The following is an 18,357-nucleotide window of genomic DNA, read 5'->3' on the forward strand; positions in this document are numbered from 1 at the left end:
ATCACCTTAAAGCACTTGTTGCAGGCTGCTGAGTTTGCATCTTTTGCTGTGAAGTACAGCCATACTTTTGACCGCTTCGCCTTGGGCGTTTCCATCTGTAGCTCTACTCTAAAAGAACGTACGCACCTGGGCCCGCCTACTACGCTTGCAAAGGTTAAATGATTGGCTGGAATCCAAAGCGTATGACATCTCAGGAAAAAAAAAAGCACCAAAATAAAGCACCGAGATGTGCGCTGCTTTTCGGTCTCCATCATGGCACCGGATACCGGTACCCATCCCTACCCCGGAGGTTTCAAATCATCGAATTTTGCAGTCAAAGCTGATATAGAAGCAAAGTCTCCAATGTCACGTTTCACAGACCTCTGTGGGCACCAGCTTAAGCTTCAGATGCAAATTGCCAGTCTCATGCAAAATCAAGATTAGGATATTTTGAACTTGTTTTTCAGTTTTAACAAGGGTAAATAGTAACTTTAATCTATGCCACGATGAGAACAGGAGACCCTGCAGACTGCTTTGTGCCTGTGGTATGCATTGCTGGATGTGGACTTTTTCCACTGTTATGATGATTGTTATTCATTGTGATGCTGCTGACATCGTTGTGACAAAAAGGATCAGATGATTCAAGGTCACATTAGCTGTGTAGGAGTGGCACAGAATGTGAAACAATGATCAACAATATGATATTAATGTTAATAATATGTAGATATCATTTTACACCATCTACATTGTAGTGATAAATATGTATAAATGAATAATGTGCAGAGTCAGGTAGCAATGTTGTTGTAAATCCTGACCTTCGTAACGCTACTGTTAATATCTGTCTGAGGAAAGAAGAGCATAAACCACCTGCACTTATGAATCATGTTAGCTATTATAATTCTGTTTTATTATAACAACTTTAACAGTGTGCACCTGTCTCAGTATAACTGTTTTTGGCATTCCCAAAATGTTGATTCTGTTCACCTGGATGTGGCGTTTTCAGTGCGACAAAAGTTTTGTCACTCATCCAAGTGAGTTCTGAGGAAGACGTGTAATGGCAAACAAACAACGGGTTTAGAGGATTTGTGCAGAACATTTGAAATACAGAGAAATCGTGCTAAGGTTGTAGTTGATGGCAGTTTTTTTGAGGGTGTTTTATTTCATCGTTATTATCGATATTTCAGCAAACAGCCATTTGGCTGTTTTGTGATAACCGTCAGAGCAAAACAGCCTACTTTTCCGAGCTTATCATTCATGCTAATGTCTGGCTGGTTAACACAGATCCACCCAGTGATAAAGACAAATATTGTCATCATAACCACTGAGATCATCCAACATCATTATATTTCTTGTCCAGCAGACAGACAGTCATGCAGTTAAGTGCTGCTTACGCTTTCCTGCAGCATAATAAGAGGCTTATTTGCAAACTGTGATAATAATCAGCTTTACACGTGGTTTTTGCTTTCGAGAAATCAAGGGAAGGATTACTGGAAGTAAACTTTTAGCACAGATTTCCCCCTCATGTAACTGGCAGCAGATGTCAGACTGAAGATCAAGTTTGTCTTCGGCTGCTATTATAGTTACACGGCAGTTATATAAACTTCTAAAACAGATATGGGCATGTTTGTAACACATATAATACATATATAACACATATAATATAACTACAACAGGTAAAGTGGAACGAGAATATCATTGAAGTGAATTTAAAACAAACAAACAAAACAAAAGCACTATTTTCTCACCTGAACGATCATCTGAGTCATTGAACTCCACAACTACGGAGTGTCCATTGTTGGAGATGTTAATGGAGGTGCAGTGGTCATAGTTTGTCATTATAGGGCCTAGATCGCGATCATGTGAGGCCTCATTGGGGACGATATCAATTGGTGATTGCCGGTTCCCCTCCGCAACAGGGTAGTTTTTATACCATGAAGAGGGACCTATGTGAGAAACAAATATAATCAAAAACAAACACATTTACAACACACACAATTCTGCAACTACAATGATCTGCACCAGATCTGTTAGTGTGTCACCTAACAATAAACCTGCAACTAAACTAATGAAGCTTTCTCCCTCCAGGCCACAACTAAAGGCTGGTGGCATAATCTAAAACTTTGGTCCTAAACAGGTATCGGGGAATTCAGATAGACTTTCTCAATAACATTAAGGCAATGTAGCACAGCACAGAATAAGTCTGCTTAAGAACATTAGACAGAGCAAAATTAAAAATATTACACTCTCTGTAACTCAGGGCAAATTCGACTGGACTGTCAGGTTGAGGTGAAACCGTTTATCCCATTAAGCGTAGGGCTAATCGGGATTTAAAGGCTGTCTTTAACGTCTGAGTAAAACACGAAGCACCGCAAACAGGCCGTTTATTCCAGTTAAATTGCTAATTGCCTCCACGCAGGAAAACAGTGCCTGGAGCCTGCATGTTGGAACATCTCACCGTCCTCCTTCCCGTATCCCCAGTGATGTCCCGTCATTGTCCCTGTCTGCAGGTTCCAGTCGGACCAAGCGGCACTTCGTTGCGCACGTGAAGGACAGGTAGGGACATCAGCGGGTACAGCTGTTCAACAAGTTTACTGGCAATGGGGAAGGTACCTCTTTTTGCCACGCCCACACGTGTGGGCGCGCGCACGACCATTGAACGCTAAAATAGAAACCTCGTTGAAAAAAAGAAAAATAAGCGAAATCAAGAATGTGATCTACTAAAAGGTGCCCTTTGAGAAATCTTCCTCGCACTGCTTCCATGATGTAGACATGCCAAATCAGTATTATTTAGTTTGTGCAATATTTTTTTGTTAATTGCTGCTGCTTGTAGGTTTGGGATCTTTATTAAATTAAAAAAATAATAATTGTCAAATTCTTAATTAGATGTATTATTATTCATCCGAAACCTTGGCCCCGTAGAAGTTTAATGTCACATTTGAGTATTTTACTAACATACAGATGTACTGTAATCCCCCTTTTTTCTTTAGGTATTTCTTTCTGCTTCAGCTTTATACTCTAAGCTATATACTATATTTTGTAATAATCTATTATATAGAAGAATACTTTATACTCCATACCACTTATTTTAAAGCTTTAGTTACTTTTTTTTTTTAATTGTTATAGATCCCAGGAAGACCCAAGCAATTACAATCATAAACACCTGCAGTGATATAATCTGTATGATTCTTACAGAAGCCATTTTATATGAGTGAGGTATTAGGTATTGAAAATATATTTTGATTTTTACACAGGTTGCACTAATAATAAGTTTACTTAAGTTAAAAGACTAAAAGACTATTTAACTGTGCAAATAATTATGTTTAAACTCCTCTGTAGCACTTTTCAGGTAATAAAACTGTAACTGTTTTTTGTGAGTAACATCATCTCTAAACCATACATCACAGCAAGTCTCACTGCCATCTTGTAATCCTTCATTTTCACTCTTTCTGCTATCCTTCTGTCATAAATCACCCCAACACTCGTCTCCAGCCACTCCACCCAGCCTGCGCTCTCTTCTTCACCTCTCTTGTGCACTTGTTTGGTACCTTGGTTGACCCCGGGTATTTAAACTCTGGGTATTTAAACTCATGTAACTTCACTACTCTTTACATATGCAAAGTCTCCCTCTCATTCACACACACACACATGTATTCGGTCTTGCTTCTACTGAGTTTAATTCCTCTTCTCTCCACACCTCTACCTCTCCAGGCTCTCATCCACCATCTCCCTGCTCTCACCACAGATCACAATGTCATCTGAAAACAGCATAGTCCACAGAGACTCCTGCCTGACCTCATCCGTCAACCTGCTCATCACCATAGCAAACAAAAAGGGTTTCAGAGGTGTAATGTGTCATCTGTAACTACTACATTTAAACAGACAAATTCATTAAAATCCCTGATAGCTAACCGAAATCAAAGGGGAAAAAACAAAACAGAAAATAGTGAGAAGAAAGATAAAAAGATAAAAGGCGGTCTGCTGAATATGCACAACATAAATATACAAATATAAAAGTGAATAAAATTCAGATTTGGAATCATTAAATGTGTTATTTCTAACACAATATTAATTATAACGCTGTTGATCTGTGTCGAAAGTGCAAGAGCGGATTTTCGAGCGGGCACTTTTGTGTCGAATCTGGCGCTGAGGAAGTCAATTTACGTTCGTTAACGTCACTCAACACATAGCTATCATGGCATCCACCAAAGCCTCGAAAGAGCAAAAATACGACCGGCAGCTCAGGTTAGTTTAAACAGCAGCGTAGTTTTCACAAAGAAATAACATCCCTCTCGCTAAGCGTGTGAAAACACGAGAGGTCAGAGCAGCAACGCTGTTGGGGCAAAAGTGCTGAAGCTAGCTAGCGTTAGCTTGCTATGAGAGTTGCAGTTGAAATAAGCACCGGCGAGCTAATGCATTAGTAAGCCGTAAGAGTGATGTGACTGATGTGATGTTATGCTCTTTGTTTCTGTGAGGGCTCAGGTGTCACCCTGTTTGAACGTATTTATGAACAGCTCTTGATGGTTTAACAGGTGTAATAATACAGGGCTGTCGATGAGGGTGAATCTTTCTTACCAGCAACCGAGTCATTCTGGGAAAAGTAGCTCACTGTGTTTGTATAGCAAGTGATGATAAATGGCAACAAATGTCCGTGTTGTGCTGTGTGCTTTCAGGCTGTGGGGTGACCACGGCCAGGAAACACTGGAAAATGCACACGTGTGTCTCATCAACGCCACGGCGACGGGAACGGAGATACTGAAGAACCTCGTACTTCCAGGTGAACAGATTTTCCTCAGTGTTAGTGACCTTGCTGCAGGTGATGGTGAAAACATCTGACTGAATGAATTGTTCTGTGTGTCAGGTATTGGAGCATTCACTATAGTAGATGGGCACACAGTCACAGGTGAAGATGTTGGAAACAAGTAAGTGGTCATGTTTAGCTTAAAAGTATTTTTATTCTATCAGTTTTACTTGCCTGCTTGCAGCTGACCTCTTAATCTCCTTTTGCAGCTTTTTCCTCAGCAAAGACAGCATAGGAAAGGTATGCGTTGCTGGCAGTTTCCATTTTCTCCCAACCTTCTCTGTTGTTCTTTTGTTGAAGTAAGCAGTGTATTTCCATATTTGTTTGAGTTCTTATCGTACTCTTTGTGCTGCAGAACAGAGCACAGGCTGCCACCGAACTGCTGCAAGAGCTGAACAGTGATGTCTCTGGAAACTTTGTCGAGGAGGTTTGTGTTGCTTCCCTTCCAAGGCAGTCTTGGCTGTCTGTAATCACGTGTACTGTCTGTAATCACATGGCAGCATGATTACACACACAAAAAAAAGCTACCAAAATGAATTTCATGTAACTTATCACTATGGCTGTATCCAGCTATTTTTATTTAAATGTGTTGCACAGCTATTTTGTTTTCAGCTAAAGATCATGAGATCATAACAAGATTTACCAATGTCTTGTTAATGTCTGAGCAATAGTTAAGTGTATGGTGAAATTATTTGACAACATGCCACATTAACTTTTCCAGCTGTTTTCAAAACCTTAATAATGTTTCAGTAGAAATTTTAAACATCCGCAGTGTTTGTGATGTTGAAATGAAGATCTTTCTCCACCATTACACCAAGACAAATTCCACAAACTTGACAATAAACCTAACTCTGATTCAGATGAATGAAACATATGGTTTGTGAATTTATGACTTTTGCCACTCTGAAGCCTCTTGTAATTTCTGTCACACCTGCAGGGTCCAGATAAGCTTTTGGACAACGATTCAGAATTTTTCCACAGGTTTACCATAGTCATTGGTGTCCAGCTACCAGAAAGGTATGAGATCATCTTAATCCTTGCATTCATTTACAGTGCTGTGCTAAAATCTTGAACCACCTGTTATTTCTTTATACTGTGCTGGGAAAAACGGAAGCTGATGCTAATTTTCCCTATTTCCTAAGGATATGACTTTCAGATACTGTTTATCTGCTGTCACAGTCACTTCTTGCCCTCTTCCACCTGGACATATTCGGCACTTTTCAAGGACTCTTAGGCACTTTTGAAGTCACTTTGGTGGTTCAAAAACATTTTTTTATGTTGGTCAAACTGTGTACTCTTTGGCATTTCATAGGTCCAACTACAATGATTTGGAAATTGTTTAAGAAAGATACAAGAAAGTCTGATTTCTTGGAAGCAGAATGATTCAAGCCTTTTCCACTGTACTGTAATACTGTAACAAAGAGCTGATGAAGAAAACTACGGCAGTCCATAAGTCATTTATTCTTAGAGAACGTTCATACATATCTATTGCAAGATTTTCCAATCAAATTAAACATCATTGTCGGGCTGCTTTTAACATATGCTTTTTCCTTTTATGTAAAATGTTAAGTCTTTTTGCAGAAAGTTTCAGGACTGACTTAATTTTCTTGCTGGTTTTATTTTCTGTCCAAATATCTTTTCAATCCAACAGCACGTGTTTGAGGCTCGGCTCAGTTCTTTGCAGTGCCTCTGTACCTTTCCTAGTCTGTAAGACCTACGGCCTCATTGGCTACATGAGACTGGTGGTGCAGGAGCATACAGGTAAGTTGCTCTTAGCAGCAGTTTTCTTCTTTAAATCCTTTTTATAGTCTTGGCATTCTACAGTTGGTATGTCTAACCCGATAAGTTCACTTTTCGTGAACATTGAACTTGGTAGGAACATAGCCTATTTATGTATTAATATTTCACAAGTTACACAGTATATTTAAGAGTACTGACATGACACTAATATAGAATTTTTCTGCATCTCTCTTCAGTGATTGAATCTCACCCAGACAATGCCTTGGAGGATCTAAGGTTGGACCAACCCTATGCTGAATTTCAGAACCACATTAAGTCATATGATCTTGACAGCATGGAGAAGAAGGTATGTGTTTCATTTGTGCATGCACATGATTCAAATGATGCCAGGGTTACACATCCAATCATCTTCCTTTCTGTTCTTTATTTAATCCGTAGGATCACAGTCACACACCGTGGATAATCATTGTTGCTAAATACCTGGAGAAATGGCTCAGTGAGGTGCAGTATTACATTTTTCTTTTGCTTCTCTAGTGCCAAAATGTCTGACAGCTTCTTTAGCATTTCTGTTGCTGTGCAGAAGAATCTAATTCTGCTTTTGCTGTTTGTCATTGTAGCATAATGGTCAGCCACCAAAAAACTACAAGGAGAAGGAGGCCTTCAGACAGCTCATTCGGGAAGGTACTTGTGGACCTGTGAAGATAATTGTGGACTTTTTCTCTTCATTTTATGTATACTATTTCTTTTTTCTGTTTTTTTCAGGGATCAGGAAGAATGAGAATGGTGTCCCAGAGGATGAGGAAAACTTTGAAGAAGCTATTAAGAATGTCAATACTGCTTTAAATCCTACCAAGGTGACAAAATTTAAAAGCTCTTGGCTTCCTTAAGAGCTATCTTGTGTCCCACACAGCATATCTCACTTTTAACCCCCAACCCTCCATAGTTTAGTCTATTAAGACTTGTGAAATCTCTTGCTTCTGCAGATTCCTAGCGCTGTTGAAGACATCTTCAATAGTGAGCAGTGTAAAAACATCACAGCACAGGTTGTAATTTTTGCCCAATCTTTCCTAAAAAAAAATACATATTTTAAGTTGTTTGCTTTTAATCTGTGAAGTATTTCTTGAATGTGTTTGTTTAGAGTCCATCCTTCTGGGTGATGCTGCGAGCTGTCAAAGAATTTGTTCACAACGAGGGAAATGGAAGCCTACCCGTACGAGGAACCATACCTGACATGATTGCAGATTCTCAGAAGTTTATCAACCTTCAAAATGTGTAAGTGGGGAAATATGTGGGTGCTCACTGTTTAATTAAACAAGAGCAACAGAAGTCAACTCAACAGTTCTGCATTTATTGATACATACTTGCCATTTGTGGGTGGTTTGACTTCTTATTTGTGTTTTATTACAGTTACAGGGAAAAGGCCATGCAGGATGCAGCAGCTGTTTCTAAACATGTAGAATCTCTGTTACAGTCTGTTGGAAAGGTATGGCGCAAAGCTGTGGAGTCAGTATAAAGCTTATATTTCTAAATTTAATGCATAATTAAGAACTGTGGACTCAGTAGCTGTTTTTAAAAAACAACTCAAAATTCACCTTTTTAAAACTGCTTTTGGTTAAGTTTTTGCCTGTTTTATTTTCTCTTTTTTAACCCTTTTTATGACTTGTAGTCTTACGTGCAGCACTTTGTGATTCTGTCTTGAAAGGTGCTATATAAATAAAAATGTAATTTAATAATGAAATTAACATCTAGTGTGCTGAAAACAGTGCAGCAATCAGACTAGTGTGCTGGTCTGGAGAAGTATATGGTACAGTTTTTTAAAAAGTCATATCACAGCACGTGTTTATCACAGGTACATTTGTAGATCCTTCATCTCCATCCAAATAAGTTTAATTCATCAGCAAAGCCAAGAGTGATGAAGTTAATGCTTTTTCTACTAGAACCTAATATCTCCATCATGTCTCTTTTCTCTTTAGTCGGGCAGGGAGTCATGATGTGATTGAGCTATAGAATTCTATAGAGTTTGCCCTCACATGCTCAGTTTGGCAGTTTCACCATTTAATTTGACTAAAAACTGGATTCCTACAGTACTTAATTCTGCTTACGTTTTTTCCACTAGCCAGCAGAAAGCATTCCTGAGAAGGACATCAAACTGTTCTGTAAGCACTATGTTCTTTTATCAACGACCATTCACTCTGTGCGTGCGTGCGTGTGCGCGTGCGTGCGTGTCAAGAGGGATAAATACTGTGTGTTTTTGAGGGGGCCCAGTTTTTATTGCTGTTCAGCTGGGCCCCGTTTAATTGTGTTGTGTAAAACCTGGAAGTTGGTTATAATTGATGAACTTCAAATAACATGGCTTTCAGATATGACTATTAATGGTAATTTAATTATTATTGATTTTACTAATGCCCTCCAGTGAGCTTTATTAACATCATATGACATTAACATATGTGAAACAAAGCTGCACAGTGCCATACATTCATTTGTAAAAATGAAAGTCTGTCAGGTGTTGCTTTACTGATATTTTCTCTGATATATATTTTCTATATATCAGAGTCTCTATTTCCTCTGAGCCTGGCCATTTTCAGCACGTTATTCTGTTACTTTTTCCTCTCTAAGGACTCATTGGAAGTGAACCGTGATATGATCTCTTTGTGACACCTGCTTCATGTGAGGCTAATCATTTCCTAACTGTAGATATTTGTGTTTAGGTAAGAATGCATCCTTTCTGCGAGTGGTGCGCTGCAGGTCTCTGGCTGAAGAATATAGTGTGGATACAGTAAACAAAGATGAAATCAGTAAGTTGGCGATTCATTTTCTCTTAGAGTAAACTCTTTTATGTTGGAGTCACGTCATGTTCTTCTTGTTGCAACAAAGCCTACTTTTGTATTAACATCAGCTGTCTCCCCACAGCCTCCTGCATGGACAGTCCGGATAGTGAGATGGTCTTCTACCTCATGCTTCGAGCTGTTGATCGTTTCTATCAGCAGCACTCTCGCTACCCAGGTATGAAGTGCTTTAAGCTTTCCTCAACGAGGAAAGGTATATTGATCAAGCTTTGGATATGTAAATACATACTAATGTGGCCACTGGCCATTAAGAAAAGAATAGCTGCTGCAACATTAAGAATCTCATCCAGTTTGTATACAGTCAGCATCTAAGCTATAGTCTTAAAAAGAGGGGGGGGGAGGCTTGCAGGGTTTATCGAGAATACTTCTCGTCTTTTGTTAAACCATGCTTTCACCAGGTTGGACAAATTCTTTTGCCTTCAGAAATGTCTTCATTCTTCATGGCACAGATTCAAAATGGTGCTGGAAACATTCCTCAGATATTTTTGATCATATTGACATGATGGCCCAGAGTGTGCCAAAGAAAATATCCCCCACATCCTTACACTACCACCACTAGTCTGAACTGTTGAAACAGGGCAGAATGGATTCATGCTAGCATGTTGTTTGCTAGATTCAAAATTTGGTGCGATCAAATGGTGCAAGAGAAGTCAAGATTCATCAGACCAGGAAACATGTTAGAACCACTTCAGTTGTCCCCGGTTGGAGAGCCCGTGTGAAGCTGACAGGAGTGGCACCTGCTGTGGTTTCTGCTGCTGTAGCCAATCTGCTGCAAGCATTGAAGTTTTGTGTATTCAGAAATGCTTCTCTGCATACCTCGGTTGCAACTAATGGTTATTTGAGGTACCATTTCCTTTCTATCAGCTTTAAGCCGTCTGGCCATTCTCCTCAAGACTTCTCACATCAGCAGCCTACTGCCCACTGAATATTTCTTTTTTTTTAAAACCATTATTTGTAACCCTCTATGATGATTGTGCAGGAAAATCCAAGTAAATCAGCAGCTGACACACCCTTTTAAAGTTAAAGCCCCTTTGTTTTTCCCCATTCTGATGCTCAGTTTGGACTTCAGCAATTCACTTTGACCATATCTATATGCTTGAATGCACTGAATTGCTGCCATGTGACTGGTTGGTTAGATATTTGTATTAATGAGCAGTTGAACAGCTGTACCTAACAAAGTGGGCAGTAAGTGCATGCTACAGTCTGATTTTACTTCCTGCTGATGCCAGAATACAGAAACAGAACTGATTTCTTTATTCTCATGTCTTTTTTCCCCCTGTGTTTACTCTCTTTAGGCGTTTATAACTACCAGGTGGAGGAAGACATTAGCAAACTGAAGGCCTGTGTGAACAGCCTACTGCAGGAGTACAGTCTCAATGTCAACATCAAAGACGACTATATCCATGAGTTGTAAGTCGAGGCCAAAGCTGGATGTGCTGTTTTGAGTAATTGTTTCAAAAACACATAAGTAAATATTTGCTTTCTGTTTATACATCTGCAGCTGTCGATATGGAGCGGCAGAGCCACACACAGTTTCTGCATTTTTGGGAGGTAAAGTTTTGATTGATTCCTACAGCATTTCTTTGTGAAACAGTGCTGATGAGTAAGATATATCTGTTCAAATCTTTCATTACGTTTTATTTTAGGATCAGCTGCTCAGGAGGCCATAAAGATTATCAGCCACCAGTTTGTGCCATTTAACAACACTTTCCTTTACAATGCAATGTCACAGACGTCAGCCACGTTGCGTTTGTGAGTACGATTACTGAAGCTGCTTACGGAAAAAATGAGAGAAAAATGGCACAAAGATAAGCAGGAGTGTAAGAGATCAAACTGTAAAACTGGACATTGGGATTTGATTTTTACAAACATGCATATACTTAAACCTAGAAGTGCTTCTCACTGAGAAGAAGCATTTTAGACTGAACTGTCAGTTCATAGTGTTTCAGCTTCTTCTCAAAGTTCGGGAAATCAAGAGATCACCCATCACACACTTTCTGTTAAGCGGACCTTTAAGCCAGAAATGAAACTGTCAGATTCCAAACCTCAATGTAGTATTTTCATTTGAAATTCAACATTTATGGATGATGTATTACAGCGTAGTGGCACTTTGTATACATTAGTCACAACTGTCTTATTGTATTTGGAACAAGCTATATAAAACTTTAGCGTTGAACTGTCTTGTATTGCGATAAAACATTAAACATTTTATTTGATGTGTTTTGGGGGTTTTTGTGTGGTTTTTTTTTTTGTTTTTTTGTTTTTTTTTATTATCAGTAAACCTAAGTCACATATGCGTTCACTTCTGGAAAACACTTAAAGTCACTTTATGATTTGTTTTGCAATGATTTCAGTTTTTCATCCTGAATAAATGTTTGATGACTAACATGTGAGCTTCTTGAGAGGCCTGTAATGTGACCCCTGGAAAGATCCACATGAAACCGCCGTGGTATTTTTATGAGGGTTTGTTAACATTATCTTTACTCAACACTAGATGGCACTCCTCATTTTTTTTTTACCATTTGTTGGTCATCATGTAGTTGCAAGTTTATTTAACATTCCTACACAGTGACCAGTACCTGGATGCTGACCTTTGGATACAGACTGAGTTTGACTTAATCAGAGGTAGGATGTTAACAAAAAACCTTTAGTGTTAATGATTAACCAGTGTGTTGTTTCTCAGCAGCTCTTTTTACCTACTGTGCAGTGTGGAGCACACTGGTCTTTCTTTTGAGAGCGATCTAATATGTAGCACAGCCTTGAGAGGTGGTTATGTGATATAACTGGTGCACAGGGTAAAGTTTGCTTTTTTTCTTTTTCCAGACTTGAGCTGGATGGAAATTTAACCTTAGCAGACCTCTTCTCCTCTCCAAATCTCCCCATGTAGATATCTGTCAGAGACTCTCACTCTCATACCCCCCGTCGCCGTCTGTCTGAGAAGGATAGAGCAGGTTGCCAAGAACTACTCTGGCCATTTTCTAAATCAAGAATTTGTCCGTTGCCTCTTAGAGATTATCACAGCTCCATCCAGCCGCTGCCTCTAAGAGTACCACGCTGTAACAGTCCCCTGTACAGTGAAATTCTTTCTTTGCTGTCCACAGATGCCACGCAGAATACATAAGTAGAGTAAATGATAATTTCAAAACAATAGAAACAGCTATAAACTACACTAAGTACAATAAAAGACAATAGAAATATAAAATATGCAAAATATATACAAATAAATTCAGTTTATTCACAGGTATCCATCCGAACATGTTCAGCGCTGGTTGTACTAGGATGTCTTTGTTTCTGCTTCATACTGTCAGAGTGACAACAGTAACTCATGTGTCTTCTTGTAACCCAAGGCCCCCACTCATGTAAGGATGTCGACTGATAAGAGATTACAGAAACGAATAAGCAAAGAAGAGCTTTTTATCTGACGCAACAGACCAGCCGTTTGTCTTTTTTAAACCTATTTTTTTCTCTATTGAAGGATTCAGAGTATAAAAAATCAAGTATTCAAGTAAAAATTGCAGGACATTACGCTATGATAAAGGGAAGGGTATCATGTAAAGCCGCTTTAAAATCCAACTAAATACTTCTACCTAAATAAATATTAGAAACAAAATGACAAAAAGTCAACTTCAGTCAAAGTAGTACTTTGTCCTGTAAGAAATATCACCTTTGCTTCATCACGAGATCCCTAAAAAATGTTGATTATACAGTTTTGTTAACAGTGGTGCAGATTGTAATTGTGTCATTGTTTACCACTGACACACACACAGCAAGCAGCCCTCCTTCTGCAGTGGTTGTAGGCAAACTAACATGTTTGCTTTTCAGTTGCTAGTTATTTGTTTGGTAAATTGACGGCTTTGAAAAGAACCGAAACTGCATTATTTAAATATGGTTGAGTGAAACAAGTGCAAACGCACATTAGTCTTGAAACACATATTAAGCACAACATAAACCCAGGGGTAGAGCGACCCCTCACACTGTAGCAAACAAATATGTGATCACAAGATCAGAAGTTAATCACATCTGTTGCACATACTGATTATCTGGACCTCAGCTTGCAAGTGCTTTATCTTGAAGCTACAGCAGAGGCCCCACACTGGAGACGTGAGTGTGTTAGGGGCCGTGGGTCAAAGGAGGTGGTCGTTAACGCTAAAATCAATCTGTAAATGAGTGGCAAAGTCTGCAGAATGGCCGCACTGCCAATGAGGATTCTGGCTGAAAGCTTCTACAACAAATGGAGAGCAAGGGCAGAGGGAACTGCATGAGTCAGCGTAAGGAAATGAAGAAAACTGCACAGTAAAGGTGGCAGATTTATGGGCACATCCCCCACACGGACGAGGGACCAGTGTCCCCTTTGTCACATAATATGTCACTGGATAAAAGGTTGCATTTAGCACACACGTCACTAACAAAGTCAGAGTGAAGAGTGAAGGCGGTGAAAGAAAAAACCTGCAGCACTCGAGAATAATGTTCTCTGATGGTTCAGGGCTGTTACTTTGAATGATTTACCTGGCAGATATCCAACTTGTTCACCTCCTCGTGAGACCTGGGCTGAATTAAAAACAGTGCAGAGCGGAGTGTTGAATGTGTTTGCAGGAGGACTGCAGGAGGCCGGCATGCTTTAAACCTCCTAGAGGTCTGCCAAGGGTTCTCTCCATTCTTCCTCTAAACAGAAGGAGCTGCATGCTTGGATTTAACACCTTTGCTTTCTTAAGAATGTACCTAACTTATATTTCAGTATTGTGTTGATTTGACTGGTGTAAACGGCTCACTTTTGACGAAGGAGCTGTAAAGCCTGTCCATTTGAGTAAAGCAAGCTTGCAATTGTGTTCCTGGAAACAGCCAGCTGGTTTGTTACACAGAACCACCTGCAGTGTGTTCCTTCAAAGGTTTTAGGAAAAGGGCAACCATTAGTCTATCTGTGTGTACCAGCTAACTTAAGGAACCACAGAAAGTGAAAAATGGGAAAGAGAAAAAGGAGGTTTGAAAGATAGAAAGTTGGCATCAGTACAGGCAACATGTCTACTTTATTGTCACTGTAGCTGTGACCTTATTGGTCAGTAGTTCCTGAGAGGACACAGATTGGTCCCTCACGAGGTAGACTATTTTATTGTGATGTTGCACGAAATAAGCTGCCTCACAAAGTAAAGTGGAGGACTCGGAAGAAGTCTCCTTGCATGACGTGTGATCAGGATGTTTAGCACAGTTTCCCAATGGCAGAAATGTTCCTGGTTCAAACATCATGGTCAGCCGTGGCCTTTCTTTTTGAAGAACCTCTTTAGGTTCTCTTTGAGCACTCTGGTTCCTCCCACAGTCCAAAAACATGTTTGTTATGTCAACTGGTGATTATATCAGGATCAGAATAAAAGGTGACAAGCATGTATGGGTGTGTATGGTTGTCCTGTGTTCACTCTGTAATGGATGGACCATCTGTCCAAAGTACCCATTTCTTACCTATGACACTTCTAATCAGTGTTGGGACTAACGCGTTATTAAGTAACGCGTTACAGTAACTACGTTATTATTGTGGTAACGAGCACGGTAACTAGTTATTATGCCAAAATCAGGAACGCGTTAGTCGTTACTGGGATTTAGATAGGGTCGTTACTCGTTACTTCGTGTGGTGGCTATCGCGGAGCTTCCACAGATTCAGTAACATTAGCAAGTGGTGGAGGCCAGCAGGTGGATGAGGAAACTTTCGCTGGAGAAAGGGGACGCAGAAGGAAAAGAGACCCGAGGCGGCCGCCGGTCCAAGTGTGAACTGAACTTCAGGTAAGAAGTTATGACCTGCAGTCTCTCTGGGTCAGATATGAACCAAGTTTAGGTGGAGTTTATTTTCGTTATTCTGACTTTTTCCGTACTGCGTGCTAGCTAGCATGACGGAGTTTCTATACAGCTGGGTGGTGCTATGAAGTTAATGATGTTGAACTTTATTTTGTTCATAAGTTATTAGAGTTGCCAACCGTCCCGTCTGGTATTCAGAGAAAATATTACGCGTTTCTTATTGAGGTGAAAAGGAACAGTTTGTCCCGTAATTCAGCTACAATGAAAAAGACACAAAGCTGGAGTTATTCTGTGTTTAGCTGCACAGCTGCCTCTTCTTCTCTCATTCTCCCCCTCCCTCTCCCGTTTCTACTTCAATCATGAAACTGATCAATGATCAGCTGATCGGCTCTCTTGTTTGTTTATCGCCCACTTTGCGCCGAAAGAGGAAACCAGCGGATGTCGCGCTAAACAACAGCAGCACGTTTAAGCTTGATCAGCTGTTGTTAGAATTTATTTAATATTAATTTCTAGTATCAGCTGATGTTTGCTGGAGCCACAGCTGCAAAAAAGCTGCTGGTCATGATATGGTTTGGTTATCTGGTGAGAGGGAAACATGAAGATGAAACCAGGAGATGTCCTTACTGGATCATCAGAGCTGAGTGATGGAGAAACAGGTTTACCTTTTAGGTGACATGAATGAGTTGAAGGGAAGTTATGAACTGTTTCTGAGAGACAAATAACACCAGGATCCTTTTTTAAGTAGCTGACAGCTGGTAACTGTGCAGGGGCGGATCTAGCAAAGTGTTGCCAGGGGGCCAGGTAGGGCATTAACAGGGAGAGGGGGGCACAAAGAAATACTTTTCTTTCTTATTCTCATTTAAAATGTCTAGCTTTTAAAAAATAATTATCTGAATCTTACAACAAACGATTGATAGATTGATGCATATATACCATCAGAACAGTGTACATCACTGTCACAACAGTGTTTATTTTCATTCAAAGGCTTTATGATTTTTCCTATAATGGTGGGCCGGTCTCTAGTCAAAATGCCCGGGCCAATTTTCTGTCCCAGTCCAGCCCTGTATGCAGCTCATCTGCAGTCTGGTGTTACCTACATCTTCCTATTCAGAAGGCAGAATTTCCGAGTTCTGAGTACAATCGAAAGCACCACGACTGCAGTTTTTGTGTTGGATGTAAAAGGCGCACATGACGCTGTGACGTAGGCTAGAATCATGGCAGCAGTCAATGACGGTCCAGGCGTGGGATTTCTCTCGTGGAAATATGCACATTATCTTTTCCTTTCTATTGGTAGGTGGCACAGTGCACTTGTGGCAAGTAAGCAAGCTAGAAGACTGGCAAAGTTATGGAAGCAACACATTAACAAGAGAATTCTGAGTAAAACCAAAGTTACTTTCCCTAGTAACTAGTTACTTTGAAAGTAACGAGTAACTTGAAGTAACTGAGTTACTTTTGAGAGAAGTAACTAGTAACTTACCCAACAGTGCTTCTAATAGGCCTCATCCTACCCAGAACATTGAGTTGGATAAGTGGTTAAGAAAGTGGATGAATGGGGTTCAAAACAGTTTCAAGATTCACAAATGCAGCTTTAGAGAATCCATTTGCCATCTACAAAACCTACTAGGAAATCCAAAGCTCTGCAATTTGATTTTGCTGACCACTTTTTGAACTTAAAATGCAAACCTAAGAGAGCATGTGGTGAGTGATCACACCAGCTGGTATGCCAGTGAGTTACACAGATTTTCCAAACTTTGCCTTTAGTTTGCTCTCAACCGCAGTAGGAACGCTTTCTGTCTTTATTTCATACGGTAGTGACACTGTTGTGATCACAAAATGAGTCCACAGACAGGCAGACGTATAAACATTCAATCTTGTGTGTTAGTCTTTGTGTTGTAGGAGTTTGCAGAACAATATTTTACCATGAAGATACACAAACACAGGCTACACAAATTCACAGGTGCAAGCAAACACCAGTATTAAATATTATATGTTAAGATAAGGATATCTGACATTGGGAGTTACAAACGCATTAGTCTGAAAAAATGTGCGATAAGAGTAGAGCTCACTGGATAATTTCTTTTTCGAACCATTCTCTGTAAACTCTAGAGATGTTTGTGTGGGAAAATCCCAGTAGATCAGCAGTTTCTGGTCTGAAGCCCTCAGACGTGTCTATTTGGTCCCAACAACCATGCTACATTCAAACACACTTGAATCACCTTTATTCCTCATTCTGATATTCGATTTGAACTTTACGGGTCATCTCGGCCATGTCTGCATGCCTATGAGTTGCTGTCATGTAATTGGCTGACTATTTACATTAAAAAGACCAAGCAGCGTGTTTGTATTACTTTCCCAGCTTTGCAATCTAAAACGGTAAACTCTAATTAAGGGAGGTTTTTATATTTATTATGATCTAAATATTGCTATCAGCATGTCCTGATTTAGATTTGATTTTTATTATTTAAAGACTGGTGGATATTATCAATTAAGAGGAGCTAAGCTGAGAAAACTCCCAGTGTGCATCCTCAAGTATAATACAGATCAACGGTATCATCGGATGTGTCTGTTATGATTTAGTACACTGGAATGAAATCATAACAAACATCCTGACGAGACTTCCACATAACTTAAACATGCGGTCATTGATGTTTCTAAGATGTTCATCTGTGTGTTAAAGAAGGGCAACATTACAATATGCCAAACTGAACCTTACAACACATCTGATATGCAGCTGACTGTTGTGGCTGTACAATCTTGATAAACTTGGTACAGGTCAGAAGCCCCAGTTGTCACTAGCGATCTGAGATTTGTAACACTGTCAGATTACCAGTGATTTTAACTCAACTTGACTTGTCATAGTAAGAAAATCACAGGTCTAGCAAGACTGAAAATGACCTCCACGCAATACCTAAATTGAGCCCCTGATTTCTGAAGGATATCTGGATAATAGAATAGTCTTTGATTTTTAACTAACTAACTGATCAAATCCAGGATGTGGATCCACTACTTTGAAAGTTAATCGCTTCTCTTCCGAGCACCTTCTAGTAAAATTTGGGTTATCCTTCTAGCAAACAGGCAAATTATGAAACAGAAGAACTAAACCTATTACATAAACTTCTTGGTGGAGATGGTAATAATAGAAACTATCTTGTGACCACATCAGCAGATGAGTTCTGAGACCACACTCATCCTAATAACTGTGATAATGATAAT

The 18,357-nt window shown here is 39.7% G+C and overlaps 2 protein-coding genes across 2 annotated transcripts in view; one reads left to right on the forward strand and one right to left on the reverse strand.

Moving 5' to 3' along the window:
- ca7 (carbonic anhydrase VII) overlaps positions 1-2,604 on the reverse strand; it is a 15,714-nt gene extending 13,110 nt beyond the window's left edge. The window contains exons 1-2 of the mRNA XM_005937171.3: positions 2,435-2,604; positions 1,725-1,922 (exon numbers count right to left, since the gene is read on the reverse strand). Of these exons, the coding sequence (XP_005937233.1) occupies positions 1,725-1,922; positions 2,435-2,471 (235 nt within the window). The 5' untranslated portion in view covers positions 2,472-2,604. The remainder of the gene's footprint in view (positions 1-1,724; positions 1,923-2,434) is intronic.
- A 1,511-nt stretch (positions 2,605-4,115) lies between these two features.
- Positions 4,116-11,584, forward strand: nae1 (nedd8 activating enzyme E1 subunit 1). The gene is made up of 20 exons (XM_005937170.3): positions 4,116-4,221; positions 4,650-4,753; positions 4,838-4,898; positions 4,987-5,017; positions 5,133-5,204; positions 5,715-5,794; positions 6,429-6,538; positions 6,754-6,863; positions 6,956-7,018; positions 7,135-7,198; positions 7,280-7,371; positions 7,501-7,560; positions 7,656-7,789; positions 7,925-8,000; positions 8,634-8,673; positions 9,226-9,312; positions 9,428-9,520; positions 10,659-10,773; positions 10,865-10,914; positions 11,010-11,584. The coding sequence occupies exons 1-20, from the start codon at positions 4,172-4,174 to the stop codon at positions 11,117-11,119; spliced, it is 1,602 nt and encodes a 533-aa protein (XP_005937232.1). The 5' UTR covers positions 4,116-4,171; the 3' UTR covers positions 11,120-11,584.
- Positions 11,585-18,357: the final 6,773 nt, after the last annotated feature.

The sequence above is a fragment of the Haplochromis burtoni genome, unplaced genomic scaffold (assembly GCF_018398535.1).
Source record: "Haplochromis burtoni strain Fernald_Lab_line unplaced genomic scaffold, NCSU_Asbu1 Contig_59, whole genome shotgun sequence".
Classification (NCBI taxonomy): Eukaryota; Metazoa; Chordata; class Actinopteri; order Cichliformes; family Cichlidae; genus Haplochromis; species Haplochromis burtoni.